Consider the following 26851-nt stretch of genomic DNA (forward strand, 5'->3'; position numbering starts at 1 on the left):
TTCCAGGTGCCAAAGCCACAGATATCTGTAACAGACAGACGCAGACTGATTATAGAGGCTTTAAGGGCTGCTTACAGTCTCTTTCTTTAACCTATGACCAGCAGTTATCTCTAGTGCAGGAGGAAACTTCTTCAGCATACAGACGGCCCAAAGCTAAAACCGGCCAACGTAACGTAATCTCACCTACATCAGGACCATTAGCTTTGTGAATTGCCTACAAAAATTTGCCTTCAAGAGAGCCAACGCTCAATCAGATTGAGGACTTCTTTGTATTCTTTGCCCGTACGTGTACGGAAATAGCATCAAGGCATGAAGGTGTGCGCGTGTTTAGTAGCAGGCAAATGACAGCCAATGCAATGTATTTTGACGACAGATGAGCTGGCTGGCGAGTGAATCAAGCTGCTTAGCAACCTCCAGTGATAGCAGCTGCCAAGTCTTCTGTCTAACGCCAAAGCAATCTTGCTTGACAAGAGAATTATGGATAACTTTAGTGCTTCTGATACGCTAATTAGAAGGAGCAATTGATTCAGTTAAGGGTGTTTCCTAATAAGAGCACCAGGTATTGGTTTAAACATAAAACTGTTCTTCAGTTTACTGCCGGCTATGAATTACACCGGTGATCAAGGAAAGGAAAATGGACGAGTACATCTCAATTGTCCAAAGTAGGATATCAACTGCTAACACTGCAGTGCATTGCAAGCATAGTCCAGATTTTTTCGTTTTGCTGTCGATGACTTGTCTTTTGCAAGCCGTGCACGGTCACTGGCTTGCACTTTCCGGACAGCCGTGTCAGGTCTTTAGCAAGCGATACATTTTGTCTCTTTTTTGTAAAGATGAGTTCTTCTGCTAGTGCTGCATTTTTGTTTTGCAAGCGGAAGCTGTATCTTTGCCACCATGTTCATTCCTGCATGCTGTAGGCTAGCATCCGCAGAAGTCTTTTCCCCCCTGAATTCGCACTGCATGAAAGAGCAATTAGATCTGTGGCCCAGTTTGCGGAGCTGGCCAATAGATAGTAGACCCAGTCGATTTTACAGCAGGAAAGGCTCTGCGGGAGAAAGAGGCCTGTGCCATCTGGAGAATCTGCTGGAACCTTCTTTCAACAAAGAAAAACGCAACCTGAGGGTGTTTGTATACGAGAGAACAACGCTTCTTTCATCACCGGTGGTTCAGAGCTGGAACCAAAAGAATGGCAAGCATTTATTGAGGTGTCTGTCAGCGGTTGATGATTGCATTAGAGTCCTCATAATTAAATGACAAGTCTTTGAAGAAACCAAAAGAATCCAAACTGTTCTGCAGATGCAGAATAAATAAAATAAGTCTTTATCTCTTTTCGATTTGGAGATGGTTAGATGAAGCAGACTGAGGCATATCAATGCTTAATGACAGATTTGCAGAATAAGCGTTAAAGGATTAGTTCACTTTCAAATGAAAATTACCCCAAGATTTACTCACCCTCAAGCCATCCTAGGTGTTTATGACTTTCTTCTTTCTGATGAACACAATCGGAGAAATATTAATAAATATCCTGACACATCCGAGCTTTATAATGGCAGTGAGCGTTACCAAACGAGTATGAAGCTGAAGAAAGTGCCTCCATCCACATACATCCATCATAAATGTGTACTCCACACAGCTCTGGGGGGGTTAATAAAGGCCTTCTGAAGCGAAGCCATGCGTTTGTGTACAAAAAAAAATTAAAAAGTCCATATTTAACAAGTTGTGAAGTAAAATATCTAGCTTACGCCAGACCGCCTTCCGTATTCAACTTATGAATAAAGTGTAAAACTCTCGCAGTTCAAAAAGCTTAGGCTACATCCTATGCCTTCCCTATTCAACTTACGGAAAAAGCTTAACTGATGCGACGCCAGTTTACACTTTAACGGAGCCGTGTGAAGTACATTCATGATGGATGGAAGCACTTTCTTCAGCTTTGTACTCGTTGGTATCGCTCGCTGCCATTATAAAGCTCGGATATGTCAGGATATTTATTAATATATCTCAGATTGTGTTCATCAGAAAGAAGAAAGTCATATACACCTAGAATAGCTTGAGGGTGAGTAAAGCTTGGGGTAATTTTCATTTGAAAGTGAACTAATCCTTTAAAGATAATAAATTAAATCTGGATGCAATTCAGATTTCATCTAATGACTGTGGTTCTTTTAGCAATGGGCAACATTTGGAAAACCTTCAGAAGCCTGCCAATTTATGAGATTTAGCTATTTGTATATAAATTGTATACTATTTATATACAAATAGATTTACCCATTAATCCAAACAATTAATCCTATACTTGAAAACTTATTGTTAATAGAAAATAAGATGAAATAGAAAATAATTTGATTATCATGACTAGGGGTGGGCGATGTAATGGTTGAATCAAAATGTGAATGCAAGTTTGTAGTATGAATTGAATTTGATAAGATAAAACAGGTAGATCTTTCTATTTAGTTACACATATTCACAAATCAGTCTTTTGAACCAGTTCTTTTACGGAATTGTAATAATAACAATAAAAAAAGACTCACAAACTCAGAAGTTACTGGTTTGAATGTTACTGAATGAACTAACTGAATCTTTCAGGGCAGTAACAGTGAGACTTCAGAACCAAAGAAACACTCAAATAAAAAGAGAGAAGTTTTTTTAAACATGTTTCCATAAAAATATTAATACTTTTTTTTAAGAAATTAACACTTTTATTCAGCAAGGATGCATTAAATTGATCAAAAGTGACAGTAAAGACATTTATAATGTCACAAAAGATTTAAATTTCAACAAAGTAATGCAATTTCAACAACAACAAAAAAATATTAAGCAGCACAACTGATTTCAACATTGATAATAATAAGAAATGTTTCTTTAGTATGAAATCAGCATATTAGAACAATTTCTGAAGGATCATGTGACACTGAAGTCTGCATTAATGGCTGCTGAAAATTCGGCTTTGCCATCAAAGGAATACATTTCATTTTAAAAACAGAAAAATAGAAAACAGTTTTAATGTTATGTTAAATTGTAATAATAGTTCACAATATTAGTGTTTATTTTTTACTGTAAAAAAAATATCTTACTGATCCCAAACATTTGAATGGTATTATATATATATATATATATATATATATATAAAATCTCCAAAATATTTAACGAAATTGTGTTGTAACTAACTTTTATTGCCCACACCTAGTCATGAAAAAGGCTCTGATGCTTAGTTTGAATATTCTATTACTGTACATCGTCCGCATCATAACAATTACCAGACGTCATGAAAATCATTTAGTTTGATTTTTTTTTTTTTTTTTTTTTTTTTTTTTAAATAGAACTAGATACGAATAAGAACCAGATTCTCAATGTGGTCTGTAACACAGATTGACAAGTTCAGTCGAGGGTCTCCGAGAGTGAACAGGAAACAATCTCAAAGCGCTTAAAATCTGTGCGGGGGCCTCTGTGGTCCTTTTGCACAGTACAGTAATGTGCAGTTGGCCACTGCTTGACCCGACATTACAATGTGGACAGGAAAGCCTCGCATACATCTCTTTAATGAAGCGAAAGTGAAGCCACACCACGTCTCTTGGCAGCGTTAACCTCAAGCTCAACTTGTGGCCACCCTGGGTTAACCTGCCCTGTGATCATTGTTTCCTTCCTTCGACTTGGCATTTCTTAAAGTAGGGCCCCCCCACCACTCTAACTGTGGCTTTCTGAACTGCTGCCAGGCCACACTCGATGCCAAGGATTACACTCTGGGTCTGCTGCCAGGCACACGCTGGGCTCCAGCGTGCAGAGACCTCCAGACAGCGGTGAAAAGAACACCATCCTCTCCACATACCTACAGTCATGCACTCCCAGCATGTCAATATCCACTGACGACGCTAAGACCTTGAGCTCTGCTTAACTGAGGGTGTGGGTAAGGAGGCGCTGATCTTTCTGCTAACTTTCATTTATCAGGTTCATTAATTGGGTTACGAGCACCCAGCAGTGCATAACCAGTCAGACCCGGTGATAACGTGGAAAACCCTGCAGCATTCCATCACAGAGTTCTCTGCGATACCATGCTGAGCCTTTATGAGGCGATTCAAAGTGGGTGAACTACTTGTGGGTAGCCTCCACATGATCAATTTATGTTCTTGTGGCAAAAAGCCTTTCCGTCCAAAATAAACAGAATCTGAATGGGTCAAAATCCAACAAGTGGAGCTGGAAAAAGGCACATGGCTAACTTTATTAAGTCTACAATTGCAGTGCATTATCTAGTTACATATAATCACTCAGTTCCCTCCTTTTCTTTAAAAAAAAAAAAAAAAAAAAAAAAAAAAAAAAAAAAAAAAACAGATTTTACAGTGAGGCACTTTAATGAAAGTGAATGGGCACAATTTGTTAAAGTTAAATACTCACTGTTTTAATAGCATAGCCACAAAACAAACAATGTGCATTAACATGAATTTAGTGTGAAAAACGGACTAACTTTTATTGTAAAGCTATATCCAATTTCACAATGACTGTAAACATTATTATTTATGGCTTTACAGGTCAAACAATACACACATTTTAACAAAATAATTAATGTAAGTGCTTTTATGAAATTACAAGCATCACATTTCTACTTTTAAATCCTCCAAAATTTGGCCCTATTCACTTCTTTTGTATGTGCCTCACCGTAACCTCAATTTTTTTTATTTTTTAGAAAACATATTTTTGTGCTAATTCAACATTATGCCACCAATGCTGTTGGTTCCGTTTCAACTTGTATTCAACATGGAATATTCCTTCAGCTGTGGTACATTTGCTCTTGGTGGAGCCTACATGACCTCCATTATCTAAGTAGTGGGCCAGTCTGAGTAAGGCCACCTTCACAGTAAATATCTGTGACAATAACATAATGTCACCAGCCAAAGTCAAATCAATACGTACTTGAATGGAGAAAAAGCGTCTGACTTGTAAGTGCAGAGCAACAAAATCGGCACCGGGATCAGTAACACACCTTTTGCCTGCCCTTAAACCTTTCTTCGATTAAAAAGGGAATGTAATCGCAGCTGAGGTCTAGCGAAGTGCATCTCAATCCACTCCTACAGCTCAAGCACTACACATTTTGGCTTATTTAGAACAAAAAAAACTATTCTGCTTGGAAGTTGAGTGATCTTTGAACTAAACTGGTTGCGTCAGATTGGTAAGACACCTCAAAGGCCCCAATGTACTTCAAGCGAAATCAAAGAACAAACTGTTGTGACGTCATTTTAAACAAAATCAGGCCAAAACAAAGTTAGTTTCAGAAGTTTGAAACAGCTTGCCAAACTGAATTTTATGGAAAAGTTTGCACCAGCTGGTAGTTAGAGCGAGCGGCCATGTAAATTGGATAATGTTACGTTAGCCACTTTACAAGTACCACGCTTTTCTGCATGACATTTAAATTACTGTGCATTTCTCTCTATAGGTGCATTGTGGAGATGACAAGTCAGCTTAGTCAACAAAATCTTTGCAGCTGACAATGACACAGGAAACACTATCATAAACGTGCAACTAGTGGACCAGTGGCTTAAATGAACAACTACCAATCAACTAGAAATCTCTTTAGTCGGGCAGCACTGGTAAATCTGAAGTTGTAATTCAGCAACTCTGACACAGTTTTTTTCATGTTGAATACTGTAAAGCTGCTTGCTTTAAAGCAATCTATTGTATAAAGTTGTATATAAATAAACGTGACTTGAAGTGCAAACATATCCACGTCACTATGGGGCTTTCACCCTAGGTAGTTATAGGAACTCAGGTATGTTTGCTTTTTTTTTTTTTTTTTTTTGCTTTACCATTTGCTTTTTTACCATTTGAAGACACATCACGGCCATATTCCAGGATGACAATGTCAAGATTCGCCAGGGTTAAAATTGTGAAAGAATGGTTCAGAGAGCATGAAGAAGCATTTTCACACATGAATTGGCACCTCTGAGTCCAGACCTTAATTTCATTGAAAGTCTTTGGCATGTGCTGGAGGAGACTTTACAGAGTGCTCACCTCTTGCATTGTCAGCACAGGATCTTGACCAAAAATTGATGCACCTCTTGATGGAAATAACATCACAACATTTATTTCCATCGAGACGTGCATCATTTTTTGGTTAAGATCTTGTGTTGACAATACAAGAGGTGAGCACTCTGTAAAGTCTCCTCCAGCACATCCCAAAAACTTACACTGAGTTTAAGGTCAGTGCCAATTCATGTGTGAAAATGATTCTTCATGCTCCCCCCGAACAATTCTTTCACAATTCGAGCTTGATGAATCTTGACATTGTCATCCTGGAATATGGCCATGATACATCTTAATACATGGTTGTTTAAGAAATGAAAAGCTACACACTCCATCTTTAGGGTTAAAAGAACCGTTGGCAAACATATAACATGCTAGAAAAATAATAATCACTGTAATAATGATCCATCCATAGACTCCCAAGTATTTGCCTATTAAAAGTGTAGTTTTTGCCGTGTGGTTGAGCAGAAATACTGTCATGTTTCACTTGGTCCCTTCAAAGTCATATTGGATTTCCTCAGCATAAAGATTGAGAAGTGTCTAGACTTCAGCATCGGTCCATCTATTGCTGTTTTCCATGTTAATGGAGTTAGTTTGTGGAGTAAATATATAGACTATAAACTGTGTGTTTACACAGCTTTTTAAAAATGGCAGGAGCCGGTGTTTCCCATGCGTTTGGCCAATCAATGAACTCACATCACTGGTAGTTCCTATTGTGCTTGGTTAGACCCTACTCCGAATTAGGAGCTTATTTAGTCCCCCCAAAAGGCATTACTAAAATCGTTCCCAGTTCCTGAGGTGCAAACACGCCAAAAAGTGGTTACTTCCACCAATATGAAAACATTTTTAGAACGTCTTTATGATCAGATGCTTTCTTAACTGCTATTTTCTCACCGCTGTCATTTTTGTTGTGTTTATTTTCTTATTGAGAGGAAAGTGCACAGCACATATTTACATATTCATCTAAACACAGTGCTAGCATTGAGATAGAACAGTATACCTCTGCAAAGGTAATTCAAGCTTCTTTTTAACCCTAAGCGAAGGATGAAAAAGCACTTCGCTGAGAGTACATCAGGGCCTCACATTCAACAAATTGGCAAAAATAACTGTTACAAAGAAGCACAATCTAAGACATTTTCAATATTCACATGGACTACATTTTATAATACTATCCAGACTAAACCAATGTGCAACAGAAAGACAGCCCATTTTGAACAGTCTGAGAGCCATCATGGGCACACACAGCAGGCTCATTAGGCAGAAGTGGGGAGTTGAGAGAGATGTGTGTAGCAATCCTGGGTCAGACTCTGTGCAAGGACAGTATGTCTGTGAGAGGAAGCGGTGAGTGGAATGAACCCAGCCATTATAACTCAGCTCATCCGTCACTGTGAGGCCTCAGGCCCATCTACCCACTGTTACCCTGGCAACACACTCTAAACTTACATTCAGTATCATTTCACGAGTAAAAGAAACAAATACTAAAATTATTTTTTGCATGTGGAAAAGACACAAAATGTTTTAGACAAGCAAAAATATATATGCAAAAAACAAAAAAGGGTATTAAGACTGTCAATTTAATTTAAAACAATAAATTCTAATTTGAATTTGCAATGAATTGGCATATAATGGAATTAATTTAATTTAAAACCAGAATCAATTGACAGCCCTATTAATATCATACAGAGCTAATTTCCAGCTTAAGTCCCTTCTCATTAGTTCTAACTACAGCTTTTTTGACAAACTCCAGCTGATGCTTTCTAAACACCGCTCTTGAGAAAAGCACATTACTGTTGAATGTGAGCAGCAATGTCATTTAGGCAGACCTGGTTTCCTCCCTGCCCTTTGCTCCCAGTGTAATTTGAGACACGACTGAAAAAAGGCCCAGTGCGCAGAACCGAATGAAAGGTAGAGAGAGCGGGCATGTTCGCATTCAGCTGCGGTCTAACCTAATCAAGCTGGACAAGGTCATCATTTTCCAGCTTTCTTCTAATTAGGCTTAATTCAGCTTAATTTGGTTACAGTAATCCTTACAGATGGAGCTACTGTGCCCTGGTAAAAAAAAAAAAAAAAACTCTTACCATGTTGCACATTTAAAAATTAGGGTCTTACGTTTGCATCTTTGTGATTTTTTCCAGCCAATAATTTTCGTGCTTGTGTTTCCCCCGCATGTCAATCTGATGCCATTTGACACTGATTTGATTTGATAGTGGCTCATATGATCATCCCTCTAACTGACAGACTGCATCTTGTCACTGTGGCGTGAAAATCAAACAGCCTTATGACAAATTTCTCTTCCTTTCAACCTTCTGCTGAGCATGCGTGGCGACCGGGCTGCCCAGCTGAAGCCCTGCGACTGTGGCGAACGCACTTTGCAGGAAGATCAAAGTTCAACAATCAGATAGTGATTCACTGTGATGGAATACCTCAATCAATAGAGTGAGTCAAAGGTCAGCTGATCCAGGATGAAATCATGGTTCTGGACTGCTGGCTGGCTGGGTTGCATGTGAACTAACACTCCTCTTTCCACCCAACCGCAGGCAGCCAGGAGGTCATGTGACCATGGCATCCACTGGTAGATATGCCAGATTTAGATAGCCACGCGTGAATGCCGCTGAGCTACAGAGACCTAGACAGCATCAGAGTGCACGCATGCTCATCGGTGAGTCCTGTCGGTATATAGTCACACCCACGCACCGCAGTTTGTGTGGGAATACATCTTACCACATCATAGCGTTTTGACAGTCTTGGCTGACTGAAAGCATTCCCTAAGTAATCAGGCGACTACTACAGAATGTCAGGAAAGCGCTTACTACAAAAGGAAGTACATGCTTTCTGACAAAAATCTGCTAACTGATACTAAAAAGATTCTGTATAACAGAATTTTTAAAGGCCAAACCATAGACTTTTGACCTTTTTATTGGTAGTTTGCAGTGTTATTTTAGTATTAATTATTTACTGATAATAAATATATAATAGTGTATCTTTCATTTTGATATTTTCAGTTTTCAATTAAAACTTAGTTTAAGTTTGACTAATTTGATATGCTTTTAGTTTGATTTTTGAAATATTTCTGTTTAGTTTATTTCAGTAATTTTGGTATTCAACCATTTCAGTTAGTTGCCAAGACAACATTTAAAGGCACAATATGTAATTTTTCACCACTAGAGGTCACTTATCTAAAACAAAGGCGTAGCTTGATGACGCTGTGAAAGAGTGTGGAATCATGGGAGTTGTCATCTTCACCTCCACAGCCAATGGAAAGGAATCTGACGGACTCTGGCAGAAATAGTTCATGGGAGAGCTAATGTATTAAAGTTTTATTAATGTTACTGTGGTATGAAGCAGGGCGGGCCGAGAGCCGTGGGAGCGGAACGAGGCCACTGGAGCGAATGCTAATGAAAGACACTTGCCCGAAACGTACACTGGCCTCGAGTCCAGCGGAGCTTTTATTACGCTTATGCTGCAGTCGGAGCAGAGTTTTACATGGTTAAAACAATCATACTAAATACAAAAAGCTTATGCTGTATGTCCTACGCCTTCCCTATTCAACTTACAGAACAAACGCGGCGCCAGTTCCGTTTTTTACGTAAGTAGAATAGGGAAGGTGTAGGACATACAGCGTAAGCTTTTTGAAGAATATGGAAGGCGGAATGGCGAAGCACTTGCAAGGCGATCATTTGTGTTTATAAAGCATATACATTTGTATTATTTTTTTTTTTTTTTAAGAAAATGACCGATCGTTTCGCTAGATAAGACCCTTATTCCTCATCTGGTATCGTTTAAAGCCCTTTGAAGCTGCACTAAAGCTAATTTTGACGTTCAACCGTTTGGAATCCATTGAAGTCCACTATAAGGAGAATAATCCTGGAATGTTTTCATCAAAAACCTTAATTTCTTTTCGACTGAAGAAAGAAGGACATGGACATCTTGGATGACATGGGGGTGAGTAAATTATCAGGAAATTTTTATTTGAAAGTGGACTAATACTTTAACATACTTTGTGTGTTCACTCGGTAGCTGGCATAAGAGACTTGTTGCACTTTGCAGTAATCTAGATCCATATTAGAATATATTAATAAAAGCTGGATGACTTGTGTTGCTAAATGATACGCAATTCATTTTAAAATATATTGTATGATAGAAAAAGTTCTCTCTGATTATGCTATGTTAGCCACTTAAAGTATTGTTGTCTCTGAGGCATGGTAAAAACATGGTATTCGTGGTAAACCAAGAAAATTCAAACAATAAAGACTAACCGTGTTGAGCTTTATAAAAATGATTAGTTTTCTGTTGATAAAAGTATCCAAACAGTTGCTCACCTGTCTAATAAAACACATAATATATTAAAGCATCTTTTGTGTTTCCATGGTTTCTACGAAAGTAAAACTGGAAATCGAGGGTAACGCGGATATGACATCATTGTCAGGCGACGAAATAACACAGTCCGTGTCCTGGTTAAAATAGCTGATTTCTCTAGATTTAAAAATTCTTGGAAACATTTGGGATAATGTACTACAAGTCATTATCCCAAATACTTGTACTACAAGTCAACAAAATGATACATAACATTGTTCTAGTGGTTTTTGAATATTTTAATCTAAAAATCTTACATTGTGCCTTTAATTATTTTCATTTACATTTTTAAGTCTATGTTTAAATATTTCAGCTTAATTTTAATTCAAAACTATTTTTAATAATTTTAGCTTTATTTAACAATAACAACACTGGTAGTCTGCTTGCATTAATCACCATAAAAACTCTAAAACAATACCCTGCATTGTTCTCAAATTGAACGAATTAAAGTAATTGCCATATTACTCTTATTTTAAGGCTGTGGGAGCATTTGCTCACCACACGAGCCCTACTGTGGAATGTGTCAGCATGATGTAAGAGGTTGGTAACAAAGCTAGCAAGAATTGAACTACTGGTCCAACAGGCTGAGTCGCACTACTGCAGCTCTTAGCAGCGCTGATGCAAATCTGAGGAGGTGAACACCAGCTGTCAGTGTACAGGCTCCAAGCTTGGGCATTCAAGCAGATCATGTCTTATAAACCACCAATGGAGTTAAGTTAACCCAATAAGGTTGAGAACTCAGAACCTGTTCTTATACAGAAACGGGTTCCAAGAAAGCTGGCATGACATTCGACACAGCTTACAGAACATTGTACTAAAATGCAGTGTTTTATTTACTACTTTCAGTGGCACTGCAACACGGTTACTGAATCGCAAAACACACAGCAACTGATTCCCAAATGAATCCCTTTTATGGACCTTTTATTCATTAGTGTTGATAAATAAAAAAAAACATGAGTATGTTTCAGCATTTAGTAAGGTTCAAGTAATGATTTACCATTTCTAAAGAGTCTGGAACATCATTAAAAAGTATTTGTGTAAACACATTTTGATAGAATATTAAATTTTATATTACATTTGATTTATTTAGTTTGTTAGAGCTGTTCTGATAAAAGCAGCAAAAAAAGGATTTATTTCTCCAAAATTGTTAATGGAGCCATTAATGAAGTGGAATGCTTAAAAGGGAATCGAATTAAAACCAGAAACAATCAACAATTCCCACTCGCAATACTCAAATTTAATTAGAATTAAGACCATGCGTTTATGAAAGAGAAAAATTCACCAACAACAACATCATGTAGGCAAACACGACCAACCAAATATGCAGGAACCCAGCTATTTCTGTGTTAAAATGAGTTACGACTGAAATGCTAAGGTGCATCTAAACATGACCTAGATGCACCTTAGCATTTAAGTCTCAACTCGAGAGACTGAACGAGAGATTCCTGGGTTCTCATTTGGTCTTGAATTTGATAATTTGTTTGACCCAATAAACTGCCCGGCGGCGTGACGTCACACAGCGTAAAACATCGTCACGGTAGCTACGAACTCTGTCTCGACCAAACTAAAAATCCGCTCGAGCTCCGAACGACAAATTCAGCCTCTGTTCCATATATAAGCGCTCGTGAAAATAGCGGAGTTCAGTCAAATCACGAGGTAAATGCTAATTAGCAACATTCCCAGCCACTGGCGCCCCAACTTTTCCTTTCTCTAAACAGGCGAGACCCGAAAACCGAACCGTAGAGTGCAGTAGTTCAGCAAAGAGCTGACTCACTAATCTCAGCCCTCGCAGAAACAAAACGCGGTGACTGTCAAATAACAACGCGCGTTTACTTTCCACAGAAACGCGCCCGCGAACGATACATTGTTGGTTTCAGCGGCGGTTCCTTAGAACTGTTACGTCCAACTCGCTACAATGTGACACAAACATTCCAACGGAACCCCATTAACACGTTACGATGTAACAGTTCTGCCCGCTAAAGTTAAAATGCCCCTGAATAGCGTTCCATGGATGGACTTGCCTTCCTCGCATAGTCAAATGGAGGCTCGCAGGCTAAAGCTAGCCAGGCAAATAAGAGGGGGGGAGCTGGCTAAACTTAATCGCTCAAATGCAAGCAGCGCGGGCGAATCAAGTAAATCAGCGACACAATTGAAATGTTAAAACAACAACAGCCATGCATCCGCTTCAAGGTCGCTGAAAGCGATTTGTTTACACAACGACAAGAAGCAAAACACAACTCTCTAACTCTGCAAAGTGGCCAGGCTGAAACAGCGAGTGTAGCTGGTTTAGCAAGCTAATGCAGGATACCGCCGCCGCGGAACTGTGATTGGATCCTGCAGCGACTGTGTAAAAATCGCGTTACAAAGCCACCCCAAACCGCCATTCACCGGCAAACATACAACATTTGCAAACATATCGGACTTACAGTGTTTTGTTTCCTCTTAAATCCTGTACTTAATGTCCAGCTCTGACCTTCGGGTTGGTGAAACAGCATTATAGTTAACTGCCGCCGCCATGTTCCTGCTGCCTTATGCCTAACGATGGCTGGCTGCTTGTTTATCTCGCCAGCAAAACCTCCCCCACATACTACGGGCACCAGTATCTACTCGTTTACTCTAGCCTGCATAGCAACCTTGCAGTGAGCAACGGGGCAAAATGATGATACAGCAAACATAATGACACGGCTCACCAGTTGGGTCGCATTTTCCGTGCCTTTGTATTTTTTAAACTGCAAGTAGATGTTTCATAACATTAGATGAGGAAATCAAAGCAGTGTTTAAAACGCTGCTTTCACCTTTAGTGGTACTGTGGGAGAAAAAGAAGAGTGCCAGAGTGTTCGGGTTACGAGCCGGTGTTGTTGTTAGTCCAAATCCAAAGCAATCTGCACTCTATAATCAATGTCATAACAGCTTAATTAAAAATCACATTAGCAAACCGAAATGAAACAGACCTCCACACATCACATCCTACTTGTTATGGTTTACTTCAAGACTCTTAGTATAAATTTTCTTATCAAATAAACACTTTTAACAAAACAAAACACTGCAATAAGTAGCCTAACATCAGTTATGGCCTTGACAATACAGCTACAAGAGGAAAATTCAAGAGTGTTTTGATCTGAGAATAGCAAATAGCCCAATTTAAATCCAGTTTTATCCATCATGAGTATTTTTAATCTTGTAGATATAATTGTTTTGCAAGTCTCAAGACTTTAATGTCTTAAATTAAGTATTTTCTGTACTGTAAAGTAAAAAAATGTTGATATTATTAGTCACATTATTACTGTAGAGAAAATTAGTATTTTATATATAGCCTAGTAATAAAATATTAAAAGCGATATAGATACTTTTTTGTAATATGAATTTCTCAAGCAGCCCATTTATAATACTTAAGTCAAGACATGTCCTCGATTATGACTATGAATCCACATCTATAGCCATCTTTTGAACATTTTGGCCATTATATCTGCGAAATAAAATGGGATCAAGCCCGAATACGTTTTTTTCTTCTCCCAACGTAAAAGTCTAGTAGTCCAGCATGCCTCTTAACTGTATCGAGTTGTCAAATTCACGCACATTTCTTACTTTTCTCCCATATCCAGCACAGAATGCAAGCCTCAGAAGGCAACCAGCTCATGGACTGGTTGATCTGGCAGAAAGCCAAAGCTTACCGTGATTAGTCAGCAACAATAACCCCGAATTGTGTCAGGTATCCGATCAAAACCCACACGGCGACAGGTTGATTTCCTATAGCCTATAAAAAATACTTCCATGTGAATGTACGTCAGCGACCGAGATGAAGCATCGACGAATCGAAAAGAATCCTACAGTTCCGAGCCGTGTCGATCAAAGGTCTACATCGAAACTAACTTCTCTCAAAGGGAAAGCTGCACACAGTGACTTATGCAATATTCTGCTGTTCGCCGTTTCAGATTGGCACGCGCTTGCCAACAATTGTGAAACAGCACGGGTTTGTCGCAACGAAATGTCCCATAAGAGACTGCAGTTCAGTTTTTTTGGAAAACACTGATAAATATTTTGTTATTGTGGTTTAATATTGTACACTTTTGCTGTAGGAAAATATCTCCAACATACGCGCAGAGTGATCTGAAAAACATTAAATATCACTGTTGTCTGTTGAGAAAAATCGTGGCGAACAGCGCCACTACATGGTCAACACCAACACTTGAAGGAGATTGACCTCTTAAAGCAAAATGACCGTCTTCATTATGCCTTTTTACATGTATTTCTTTTGAGAATTACGTATTAAGTGTGCGAATTATTAAATTACTTTTATATTAATATAAAATAACTTTTATATATAGGCCTAATAATGTTATATAAAACAATAATAAGGTTTTTTCTATGCCACAGTGAGGCTCCAACAACGAATTGTTGCTATGGTTACATCCTCAGGAGAACGCGACTGCTGTTCTATTTAGCAATTTCTGACCAACTTGAACTCGAAGTTTTGAGATTTACTTTGTTTTGAGAAATTTCAAGCCCTTCGAACCCATATAATTCGCACCATGGTTCTCAATTAACTAATCTAATTTTTCAAATGTTTTCAGTTATTTTTATTTTCTACAATGCAGTAAAACAAATGAAGAAACAGGTCATGTTTTGACTCATAACCAATGCAGTGAAATAGTCACAAATAACCGTGAAAACAACATTTTTATTAGAGTATTCACTGGTTGTCTTTCTAATTGGTTGTACTTGGGTATAAGAAATGTGAGATAATGTTTGTTCCTAACTTCATTCTCAGCATATTGTTCTTAAACTGAAACTATCTGCTATGAAAATTATGTCTGAGAACTTTTCCTTAGATTCTGACCACAGTCTCACAATCTCATTGGAATGACACTTGTGATTTGACATTTTCATGTGTCATCTACAACAAACAGCAAAGTCAGCTGTACAAAGTTCAAGATTAAAAGGTAGAATCAAAAGCACATTGCTGGAACATGTTCCTTTGCTAAATAAACAAAATTTGTGGCGCTTTAAACTATTAGCTTAGCTTGACCAATTACACAGTGCAGTGCAACAAATAGAAATCATTTGTTTTAAAAAAGGCATCAAATGAATGTGTTTGCTTGTGATCTATTTCTAATGAACAAAAACAAAATGACAATGCTTTTATACAACAACACAAATGAAAAGACATGGTTCCAAATGCATAGGATAAAATCAGAAAAAACTGTGAGCCTTCAGAGAACTTTAAATACAACCCTGATTTCAAACTCAAGATAAAATACTGGATTATCCCTCTGTGATCGGTCAAAATGATGTATGGTTAGGCACTTGTAAAAATAAGTTACTTTTTCCCCACATCTTTCATGTTTTCATTGTAGGTATGGCTGGATCATAGTTTTGGATTAAGCAAATAAAGCAAAGAGTGTATGGACCGTCAGAAAAAGGAAACAAATGTAAGAGGAATAAAAATACCCCCTCCAAACCCCCCCAATGCCACATTTTTTTCCTTAAGCCCTTCTTGCAAAGAGACAATAGTTTGATGGCTTTGTGAAATACAGCATTCAACATCCTACAGGATCAAGGAGCAGGATGAGGAAGTTGCCATATTTCAGTTTTTTTTTTTCCCAGATAAACAAGAAGGGAAAAGGGGCAACAGACAAACTGTGGGATGGAGAGGAGGGAGAGGAATGATCAGGCTGATTTCAGCCAGTAAAGAAGTTGGGAACGTGGGTGGTTTATGATGACTTCTCTTTCCTCGCTCTGGGGGAATCTGCTCCGCTGGCACCAACAGATCCGTTCACACCATTGGCTGTGACAAACACAAATGAGAAGAGGCTTGACGTAAGTGATTAGCAGTTCATTTTGTAGTTTAGATCCCTGAAGTGCTGTTATACTTAATATCAGTGACTACATCTTCAAGCGGACAAAATGCCACATAACGAATTTGCTTAAAGGGATAGTTCGCCCAAAAATTAAAAATCTGTCACCCTTATGTCATTCCAAACCAATAACACTTTTGTTAATCTATGAAAAACAAATGAAGATATTTTTAATGAAACCTGAAGGTTTCTATCCCTCCACTGAAAGTCCAGGTAACTATCAAGGCATCGGAAAACAAATCAATATAAATCGAGCGGTTTAATTTAGAACATAATATAAAACAGATCATCTAAACAATGATCGACAAACATAAAAATAGCATATGGTAAATACGGAAATTTATGTTTCTCATGAGCTAGAACAAACCTCATGCACACACATTTGAGCTTGTGTTTACCATGTGTGATGTGCTCTATGTCGATCATTCTTTAGATGTAAAGACTAAATTAAATCTGCTCATATCAAGAGATCAAATCTCTTCGCAAGAATTGGGTTAAACCACTTGATTCATATGGTTTTGTTTTTATGAGTCTTTATGGATCTTTTAAGTTGTGGTTATCTGGACTTTCAATGAGGGAACAGAAACCTCTCAGGTTTCAATAAATTTTATGGGCTTGGAACGGGTGAGTAAATGATGATAGAATTTTCATTTTTGGGGGAACTATCCCTTTAATAAAAGCAATATACTTTAAATACAAACCTATTTTCACAATACAGTACAACCTCAGGTACTTTACTGATTAAATGTAGAATGTAGATTGGGTGGTATGACAATATATATTGTGGCGACACATTATCTTTTGATTTTGCCATTAGGTGTATATTGCAGTATGTAAATATATCTGTGCAGCACAGGACTACCTAAAGTTTTTGACATGTTAGAGCATTGGATCTCAACCTTTTTGACTTCAAGGCCCTCGGACTGTCCACAACAATATTTGAAGGCCCCCCCTTCATTTTAGCCTGCATAGAGTGCAATAGTCATTATAAAAATAATCAAATATTAAGAAATATCTTGATTTTTACTTGTTTTAGCTTATTTTAATGATTGTTTTGTCTTATTTTAAAGAATTTTAAGTCATCTTGAGGCCTCCTTGGAAGTTTGATGGTTGAGAACAATAAAGAACCATGCATGAATTGAAAAAATAAAAAAGCACGGGATGGGCATTGTGTTAATAACACGTTACTCGCGCTGACTGACAGACACCGAAGCGCACACAGAAAGCCGCCTTTCAGACATGCAGTGCCAAATTCAGTTAGCTTTCATAGCTTATTGCACTTGAATGATGTCAAAATGCCATCTTGGAGAGTATTTATGTAAACGCTTAAGTGAACAACAGTTGGGAGAAAAATTGGATGCATGTCAGTAGGGCTGCCCTTGACTAAAGATTTTTCTGGTCAACTATTAGTCGTACCTTTTAAGCAATTAGTCGACTAAACGAACATTTATTAATAAACCATATAAATCATACTAATGCATAAAGCTTGCCACAGCACACCAGCAGAAGTAATGATTATGAGTGCATCGGGGAAAAACAGCAAGGAGACTGCTTTAACATTTTAAAAATTAACTGATAAACCAGTGTTTTCTGTATTTTCGGCTGCAGTTATGTAGTTGACGATGCTGACTCGTCATTTCCGCAGTAGTGAACGCGCCTATATGCACAACTCATATGGATTACATAACCTGAGAATATTTGTTTTCCATTTGAATTGGTTCATTTAAAAGTAGACATTTCACTTTCTATAGATATATGTTTCATGTCTGTGAGGCAAGTTAACATGGAGTTTCGGTTCTTTTCTTTTTTCTTTTTTTTCCTCAGAGAGAGATGGCAGAAAGCTCACCCTGTTTGCTTTCATTATTTTACGAAAGCACATTTTGTTGTTATTGTGAGTGCACACAAATAAAAGTACACTTTACAGATTCAAAAGATGTATTACTCTTATCTGTATGACCAAAAATGATGGAGTATTTTAAGTGCAAGTGATCGCACCAATGTTACGCCTGATTTAGACTTTCACCTGGCTCTGCAGCACGAGCCCCCGCTGACTGCCCAAACAGATGAGGCATTTATACTTGACGTACTCGCCGTTGTACTAGTCTTTGAAATGACAGGGGGTGACGGAGTAATTGTTCTCTAAACCATCAGGCAGCAGCGGTGAGTAGTAGTAAGGCACAGCAGTTAATGATCTGTCTGTCACAGACTTGTCACTTCCTGTCGATTTTTTTTTCCTGTGACTAAGCAACTAATAAAATTTTGGTCGACTAAGCCTCTTCTCGTTGACTAACAGTTAGTCAACTATTAGGGGGCAGCCCTACATGTCAGTATACTGGTAAAATAAAGTGACTGCAGCCACTAAAATGACTCATATCGCCCACCCCCAACTGAAACAGTAGAATCCGATCTTAAATGGGCAATGCTAACCTTTCTTTGATTTGCTCCTAGAAGACGACGGTTTCTTTTTTAAGGTCTGAGTCTGTGCATGTTCCCTCCATCGTCGCAGCTGGAAGTTGATAAATTTCCACATCATAAAAGCCTGAGTGGTGCATATTGCAGCCAGGACAGTCACCCTGAGAGAAACAGAGAGCCATTACAAACAAATCCAACAATAATAAAAGCAAAAGGTAGTCATTACTTTTCCATCATCTGGTGTTTAACTAAATCACGTCCATCCAAAAGGCACGTATTTCCAGTAGAAGATCTTTTACAATGTGATTACATTTTCATATTATGAGTCGAGAATTTTTTGATGGCTAACAGGGGAAATTTTGGAACACTAGAGCAAATTTTGCCAAGTCTTGTTTTTTGCCCAAATTACTGTGTTGCCATCTCTCACTCTGCAAATCAAATTTGAAAAAAGCGTTGCACATACAACATAACCTGTGCAGTGCAAACCATTTGAATTCAGAGAATTTTCTACTTAGAAAAGCTGTACAGAAATTCAATCATGTCACATGTACGGCACTTGGTTTATAATAAGGTGCTAAAAATTGCTTCTTAAAAAACTAAATCAAAACAGCAGTTGCTGAAGAGCAATCCAAAATGCTTTAAAACATTTGCATGATTAATCTTAAGTATTCCTTTCATTGCACTGAGGCAGCGTAAGGAATAACGCAAGATGAAGATCACCCTGCTTACCGAACAAACAGGACATTAAAGCTTCCTTCAGCGATGTTCAGACCCTGTTTCTCTGCTCCGGCTAGCCCAAAGCCCACAGTAAGAACAGACAGGGAAAGAGTCAACAAGCGGCCCAGCACAAACAGAACTGCCCACACTGTAAACCTGTTAACATACACAAAAGACTTCATAATGGTCAAACATCCTTTCAAACGCAGAATTGTGCTGATATTCATTTGTAATTTCATATCTGCCTGTGCACAGTAAAAATCGTTCAGTCCCACTTTATATTAGGTGTCTTTAACTATGTACTAACATTTAAATTCATCATTTTATACAATGTACTTATTGTGTACATACATGTTTTTACATTGTACTTGTTTGTTTTAAAAATACCTGCATGTAATTACATTCTGTATTTAAATCTATAATTACACTGATGACCTTTCCTTACCCCTTAAACCTACCCATACCACCAATCCTGTCCCTACCCTTACCCATATACCATCTGAATAGCAGCAAAAGTGTTTTGCAATACAACATAAACACAATAAGTACACTGTACTTATTTTTTGATGTAAGTACATAGTAATTAAGGACACCTAATATAAAGTGTGACCAATCATTCAAAGTGTTTATTAACCGGACTTGCTCTGTCAAATAAATGGCACTCACCCGGTCTGCCTGTCCTCATTGCTGAAGTAAATGAGTCTGGATACATGGAAGAGGAGCTCAACAAAGTAATGCAGAACCAGCAACACCAGGCCCAACCGGTTCAGACTGGAAACACATCATTAATGGTTTAAACGTGACTAAAACTACTACAGTATTAGTCTTTGAAAAGTGCCACTATGCATGGTTTTGTAATTATTTCATCTGTAAATGACAGTAATGTCAACTTTACACTATGTCCTAACCAGGTGCAATAAGAGCCAATCAAAAATATTTGATGTTCAACAGAACTCAGTTTTAGAGAAGTCTCTTATGCTCACCAAGGCTGTATTTATTTGAGCAAGAACACAGTAAAAACAGTAATGTTGTGAAATATAATTACAGTTCCAAATAACTGTTTTCAATTTTAATATATTTTAAATTGTAATTTATTCTTGTGACATAAAGCTAAATTTTTAGCAGCTATTACTCCAGCCTTCATGTGTTTATAATATTTACGTGGGGTTTGCTATTTTTATTATTTCCTGTTTAAGCTGAGTGGGCGTGGCCGTAAAGTGCAAACTGTGGGGGAGCGCTCATTTTAGCTATTTATGGAAATGTTTGGGCAAATGTATGTTGGTTTTATCCATCCTATTTATTGTTTTAACTCTTGTTCTTAATCATTTTGTGTATTTATTTATTAATCATGGTGAGCCAAAAGTTAATAAAAAAAAAAAAAAAAAAAAAAAAAAAAAAAAAAGACAATTATTCCATGATTTACTCATCCTCAAGCCATTCTAGGTTTAGGATTATAAAGCTCTTCCAAGCTTTATAATGGTAGTGAATGGGTGGGAGTGATTTTGAAGCCCAAAAAAATGCATCCATCCATCATAAAAATAATCCATACGGATCCAATAAAGGCCTTCTGAAGCAAAGCGATGCGTTTTCGTAAGAAAAATATCCATAATTAAAACTTTATTAACACTAATAACTAGTTTTAATAACTAGTTTTTATAGCTAATAAAGTTTTAAATATGGATATTCTTCTTACAAAAACCCATTGCATCGCTTCAGAAAGCCCTTATTAACCCCCTGGAGCTGTGTGGATTACTTTTATGATGGATGGATGGATGCATTTTTTTAGGCTTCAAAATCTCGCCCCCCATTCACTCCTATTATAAAGCTTGGAAGAGCCAGGATTTTTTAATATATCTCCGATTATCTTTGTCTGAAAAAAGATAGTCATTTACACCTAGGATTGCTTGAGGGCGAGTAAATTATGGGAAACACTATCCTCAATACACTGAAACACTGTCCTAAATAGTTAAAGAGGAGAGTTGTTACTGTTTTAGTACCTAACAGTTGTGACCGCTCAGGGTCCTTATCACACTTCAGCGAATGTTGTAGTACAAAATGTGTGCCCTGACAACTGTTTATGATTAATAAACATGACCAATTAATTGCTTACTTCAGAATGTAGGCTCCTGCAATTTGGACCAAGTACAGACTTATATAAACAAGCTGACGAGGAATGTCTTCCTGAAAAATAAAACAAGACAACATTGTCATGTCTTCTGTCAATTTCCATAAAGTAAAAGTTTGGTAAACAAAGAAACCTCTGGAGAAGCAAATCGGTCCCGTCACAATAACAGGATGCATGAATATGGTTTCAGTGCATGTTGTGCATCCTCAACACTGGAAACACTCTGTTGACTTTGCTCGCTTGCTTACTTTCTTGGCCTTCTGGAAGTAGAGCTCGGGGATTGCATGAAGCCAGTAGCCGAGCTGACAGATGTAGTAGAACTTCATCTGGAACCTAAAAAACAAGACAAGGAACTTCCTTAGCATCTCCACGACTTGTGAAATTCAAATGTCAATAGTAATTGCATTTGCAATTTGTGTGTGTTACATACAGTAGGTTTACAAAAATCAGAAGAGAGAATTAGAGGTAGACTAATGCAAGATAATTTGATCAGGACCCTTGAGATAGCTTTTGAACAGTCTTCTCAATGCAGACCAGCTCAGCAGATCAGTTTACCAAAGAAGATGTAACTTATGAGTGCTCATGCAGCGGATCGGCAGATGTAACGTGAGATGGAATATGAACCTCCGTCATTTCAAAAACAACCATCACTTTCCCACCATTAATCTGCATATTCCATTATTTCAAATTTAAACACGCTATGCTTTTAAAGGGACAGTTCACCCAAAAATGAAAATTCAGCCATCAATTACATCCTCTCATGTCGTTCCAAATCCATAAGATTTTTGTTCATTTTCAAAACACAAATGAAGAAATTTGTAATGAAATCTGAAATATTTCTGTCCCTCCATTGAAAGTCTATTAACCCAAAACTCTGACCATTCAAAACGTTCATAAAGAGATCGCAAAATAAATCCATATGAATCAAACGTCTTAATACAAGTCTTCTGAAGAGATTGCTTTATATGATGAATGGATTATTATTTTTTTTTTTTTTTTAACAATAAACATACTTAGAGCACTCAAATATGTTAAATGGAAGCTCAACCGTACTTGCTTGACGCATGAGAACAAACCTCATTGTAACGCTGTACAATTAATTGTAATTGATTTTTCGATTTTGATTTTGGCTTTCAACAATTCTGAAAACAAGATAACCGAAGTAAAATGATTATTGTTGCGCTGCCACATTCTTCCCAGCGCACCATCCTTTCCTAAGCCAAACTTAACATCCAAATCAGCTGAATAAGTGAGTGTTGTAAAATGCATTCTACTGTTGTTAACTGCAGGACAAGCTTGATATTAAACAGTGTTATTAAAAGTGCATTAAGCTGCGAAAGATATACTGTTCCCTAGGCGGCTTTCTGTGCGTGTGCCCTGGGACAGGGCGGAATGCGCATAAGCAAAGTACACTGTGGGCTTCAGATACGTGCCTAAATGGTCAAAAAGCATCCAAACCGACTGTGTCCTCGTAAACAGTTGAGAAAGAAAACGCATGTGTAACAGTATATTGGATCCATGCAGCTCTTAAAGTGACAGCAGCCTAATAAATCTGATGCAGTCATGTTAATAAAACAACAAAAGATAAAAATCACGCTCTTGAATGAATAATTTTTGTAATAAGGATTAGTCTATATTTAATGCATACAGCAGAGTTATTTTACATTTGATTACTTTATTCAATTTCTGTTGGGTATTACTTTTCTGAATACCACTGTTAGTACATCTTCCTGAAAAACCTAAAGCACTGCTTATTTAATTTGTATTTTTGTTCTGTTGTATTTGTCGGTTTTGTTTGTAATTAATTTCTTTGTTCTTATTGTATTGCTGAATGTTTACTTATCTTCTGTAACCGTTTTACGACCTTTTACTTACATTAGTTAACCTAGTATTAGTTTTTGCTGAAGTATCGATAATTGTGAAATTTCATGGATATTTAAAATGACTCATATCATGAAATAAGACTTCGATCATATCACCCACCAAAAATCGTGTAAAATAATAGTGATTTCAATATTGATCAAAATAATCGCGATTATGATTTTTGCTATAATCGAGCAGCCCTACCTCATTGGTTCTTGCGGAAGCTCAAATGCGTAACACACAAGAATGAACCTCATTGGTTCCCACGTGACAAGCATGCATGAGCTTTGGTTTATAAAAATTTAGTTCTCTTTGTATGTTGCTGATCAATGTTCCAATGTGAATAAAAGCATAAATTAAATCTGTTCATCACATAAATCGATCATGTCTCTTTAGAAGACTTGGATTAAACTGTTTGATTCATATGGATTTATTTTACAATCTCTTTATGAACGTTTTAAAGCATCAAGAGTTTCGGGTGAGTAGACTTTCAATAGAGGAACAGAAAGTTCTCAGACTTCATTTAAAATATCTCAATTTGTGTTCTGAAGATGAGCTAAAGTCTTATGGGTTTGGAACATCATACTCACATCAGGGTGAGTAAATGAGAGAATTGTCATTTTTGGGTGACTAACCTTTTAAATACGTCCGCATTTCTCAGAAGCACAGACAGCGGTACTTACGGCATAAGAGTGTGTGGGTAGCCGTCCCACAGGCTGACAGGGTTGGACAGGAGGTTCTCCTTCAGATTAAGCAGAATAAGTCAAATGAATCTTTCAGACACGGTTATAAACACCAACCTGCACATAAGCATTTATTTATATAAAACAGTAGTGAAGCTCTTACAGAGACAAGAATGCTGGCTCCCCACAGGCAGGAGAAGAGGTAGAACGCACTAAGCTGCCCTGACTCATTGAACTTGCTGTGCTTGGTTTTGGAGAAGTGCATCTTCCTGTTGATTTTCTAAACAGTCATGGATTCAAGTAAATGGCATAACAAATCAAAACATTTATTAGTATTAACAGTGTTGCACCAAAACACTATTAACGCACACATTAACATTTATGCACAAATGTCATTAACATTTCAGCTAGTGTATGTTTATTCATTCTCAACAGGATACTTACATCCAGCACATATTCCTGAATAATGGCGTGCATGATAATGGCCACTAACATGTAGAAGAAGACGGTGGCCACATCTTTCAGACCGTAATGGAAGTAATTCACTGCCGTTTCCTCTGGACCACCTAAAATCCACAATACAAACTAAATGTAAGCACGTAAGCATGCATGCATACTCAGTGTGGCTAGCTTCTTGATTTAATCAAGTACAGACAACTGATATCTGAATTTTTTGGCCAATCTCAGAGAGCCAATGCAGTCGATCTTACAAATTACTGTTTGACCCTTTGGAACTGAGCAATATTCTTGCAAAATATAAGGAGAGAATCATGATAAAACAAACAGATGTTGTTAAAAAATAATAATTATTAAGCTAGCTTTTATGAACAGCCACAGAAAGCATCAGTGGCATCAATTATCAGCTCATTAGTAGAGTTGTTAGACAAAAACTCGTTGGAACAAAACATCCTGATAAACCTTGAGGTGTTTTAATTATTATAACAGAAATAGCAAACATAATTACAAACAAATGTGACAGAAAATAATAAAAAAAATAGACAAATTAGTCATACTCAAGCTATACAAACAGACCAAAAATAAATGGAGGTTAGTTATCACATACTTACCATTTGCTGGAATTGTGACATTGTATTGCACAGTTATGAACAAAACTGCTACCTTTGATGTAATCTACATGGACAGAAACATAAAAAGGTAGTTAACACACAACTAAATAAAGGAATATTTCACCCCATTACAGAATGGCAGTCAGTCAGTTTCTTTCACCATTCACTTCTCATTGTATGGAAAATAAGGTTTACAACGCAAGTGAATAGTGTTGTAGAAAATAGGTCATACATTTTTAAAACAACATGAGGTTAAGTCAGTCACAGAATTATAATTTTGGGAAACCTGTTGTTCTTTAAATGAATGATATGGCTGTAAGACATATATTATAATTAGTTTTTCATAAAATACACACGTTCTTCAAGATATCGGTATTTACACATACACATCTGTTTAGAAATGCCCATAAAGAGCACCAAATATGTTTCAATACTGTAAACTTCATTTCCCATAATGCACCAGTACTGTCGCTGATATTCATTAAACTACCGTCCAAATCTAACGGTTTTGCAAACTCGCATTCCTAACGAGGGCTGAGAGTGTAAAATCACTAATTTGCTATCAGTAAACGTATTTTGGCAGCAAAAATCGTGACCCTGCTGCTACTGTGCACCGATGACAGCGCTCAGTCATTCTCCGATTGCCACGTAACACTTCATTTGCGCGTAAAAGTATCAGTGCAGCTACAATGTTACGTAATCATTTTTACAAATTAATTCTGTTAATTCCGTTCAACACTTCTTTAAATGTAACAAATTCGCGCGCGTGCTTTTCATCTCGCGGGTTTTAAAGTTCCTTAAATCGCTTCATAGGGAATTCCTCTCTCGGTCTCATGCATCATGTTTCTTTGAATCAAAATTCCCAACTATTTCAACTGAATAAGGCATTAGCATGTGCGCGTGAGAGTAAATTATGCGGTGTACGATTGATTTATATGAATCAGAAATGCAAAAGGATTTAAAAATTATGTACATTTAAGGTAAAACCAAAAAGTAACAGTTTTATCTGCAGTTAAAGGAAGTGAAAGGACGAGATCAGTTCAGACTGTGACAGAACAAGAAAGATCCGCTATAGGTTTAAAAACAAACTAAAGATAAACATTGATCGGGCTGATTTGTCATCTTTGACCCTAAACTGGTCTTAAATCTGTACCAGTGAATGAATGAAATAAAAGTAGATTCTTACCTCAAACATAAGACCCAGCAGAAACACCATAGCAACACAAGACACAATATCCGCATGGTTCTGGATCACAAACTCGTGGCTGAGCACCGGTGGGTTCTTGTTGTTCTTTTTTCGGATTCCCATCTTGGTAGATGTTGAGAGAACTTTTGGTGAGTGTGCGTGAGGAACACGTCTTCACTATTGTTATCTGGCAGGCACGTCAGTCTTAACGCCTACTTCTGTCTTTCTTCTTCTATCCTTTTTTAAATTTAAGGCACTTTGTACAGTGATAAAATATGCAGTAGCGCCATCTGTTGGACAGGAGTAAAGGAGAGGTTTATTCATTTTCAGGTCAAGGGACTTAGTGGATAGAGGATCTATACATCCCTTTGTCTAGTGAATAAAATTAATAGAGATATGTATATTTAATAAACATTTTTTTAATATATTTAATAAATATTTAATAAACATCATATATATATATATATATATATATATATATATATATATATACAGGTGCTGGTCATATAATTAGAATATCATCAAAAAGTTGATTTATTTCACTAATTCCATTCAGAAAGTGAAACTTGTATATTATATTCATT

The 26851-nt window shown here is 37.2% G+C and overlaps 2 protein-coding genes across 7 annotated transcripts in view; both read right to left on the reverse strand.

The window, feature by feature from the left end:
• ncoa2 (nuclear receptor coactivator 2) overlaps positions 1-14258 on the reverse strand; it is a 119846-nt gene extending 105588 nt beyond the window's left edge. For 2 of the 6 annotated variants that reach the window (XM_051882775.1, XM_051882774.1), the window contains exon 1: positions 14031-14258. The gene's annotated coding sequence lies outside the window, so the exon portion shown is untranslated. Of the gene's footprint in view, positions 1-12785; positions 12982-14030 lie in introns of those variants that run through there. The other 4 variants (XM_051882776.1, XM_051882777.1, XM_051882773.1 and 1 more) reach the window with 3 other exon arrangements.
• Positions 14259-15017: 759 nt separating this feature from the next.
• On the reverse strand, positions 15018-26548 carry tram1 (translocation associated membrane protein 1). The gene is made up of 11 exons (XM_051882835.1): positions 26268-26548; positions 25082-25145; positions 24459-24580; positions 24178-24294; positions 24015-24073; positions 21717-21801; positions 21454-21524; positions 20010-20114; positions 19356-19499; positions 18642-18787; positions 15018-16144 (listed from the first exon to the last, which is right to left on the reverse strand). The coding sequence occupies exons 1-11, from the start codon at positions 26388-26390 to the stop codon at positions 16071-16073; spliced, it is 1110 nt and encodes a 369-aa protein (XP_051738795.1). The 5' UTR covers positions 26391-26548; the 3' UTR covers positions 15018-16070.
• Positions 26549-26851: the final 303 nt, after the last annotated feature.

The sequence above is a fragment of the Ctenopharyngodon idella genome, chromosome 23 (genome assembly GCF_019924925.1).
Source record: "Ctenopharyngodon idella isolate HZGC_01 chromosome 23, HZGC01, whole genome shotgun sequence".
Lineage (NCBI taxonomy): Eukaryota > Metazoa > Chordata > Actinopteri > Cypriniformes > Xenocyprididae > Ctenopharyngodon > Ctenopharyngodon idella.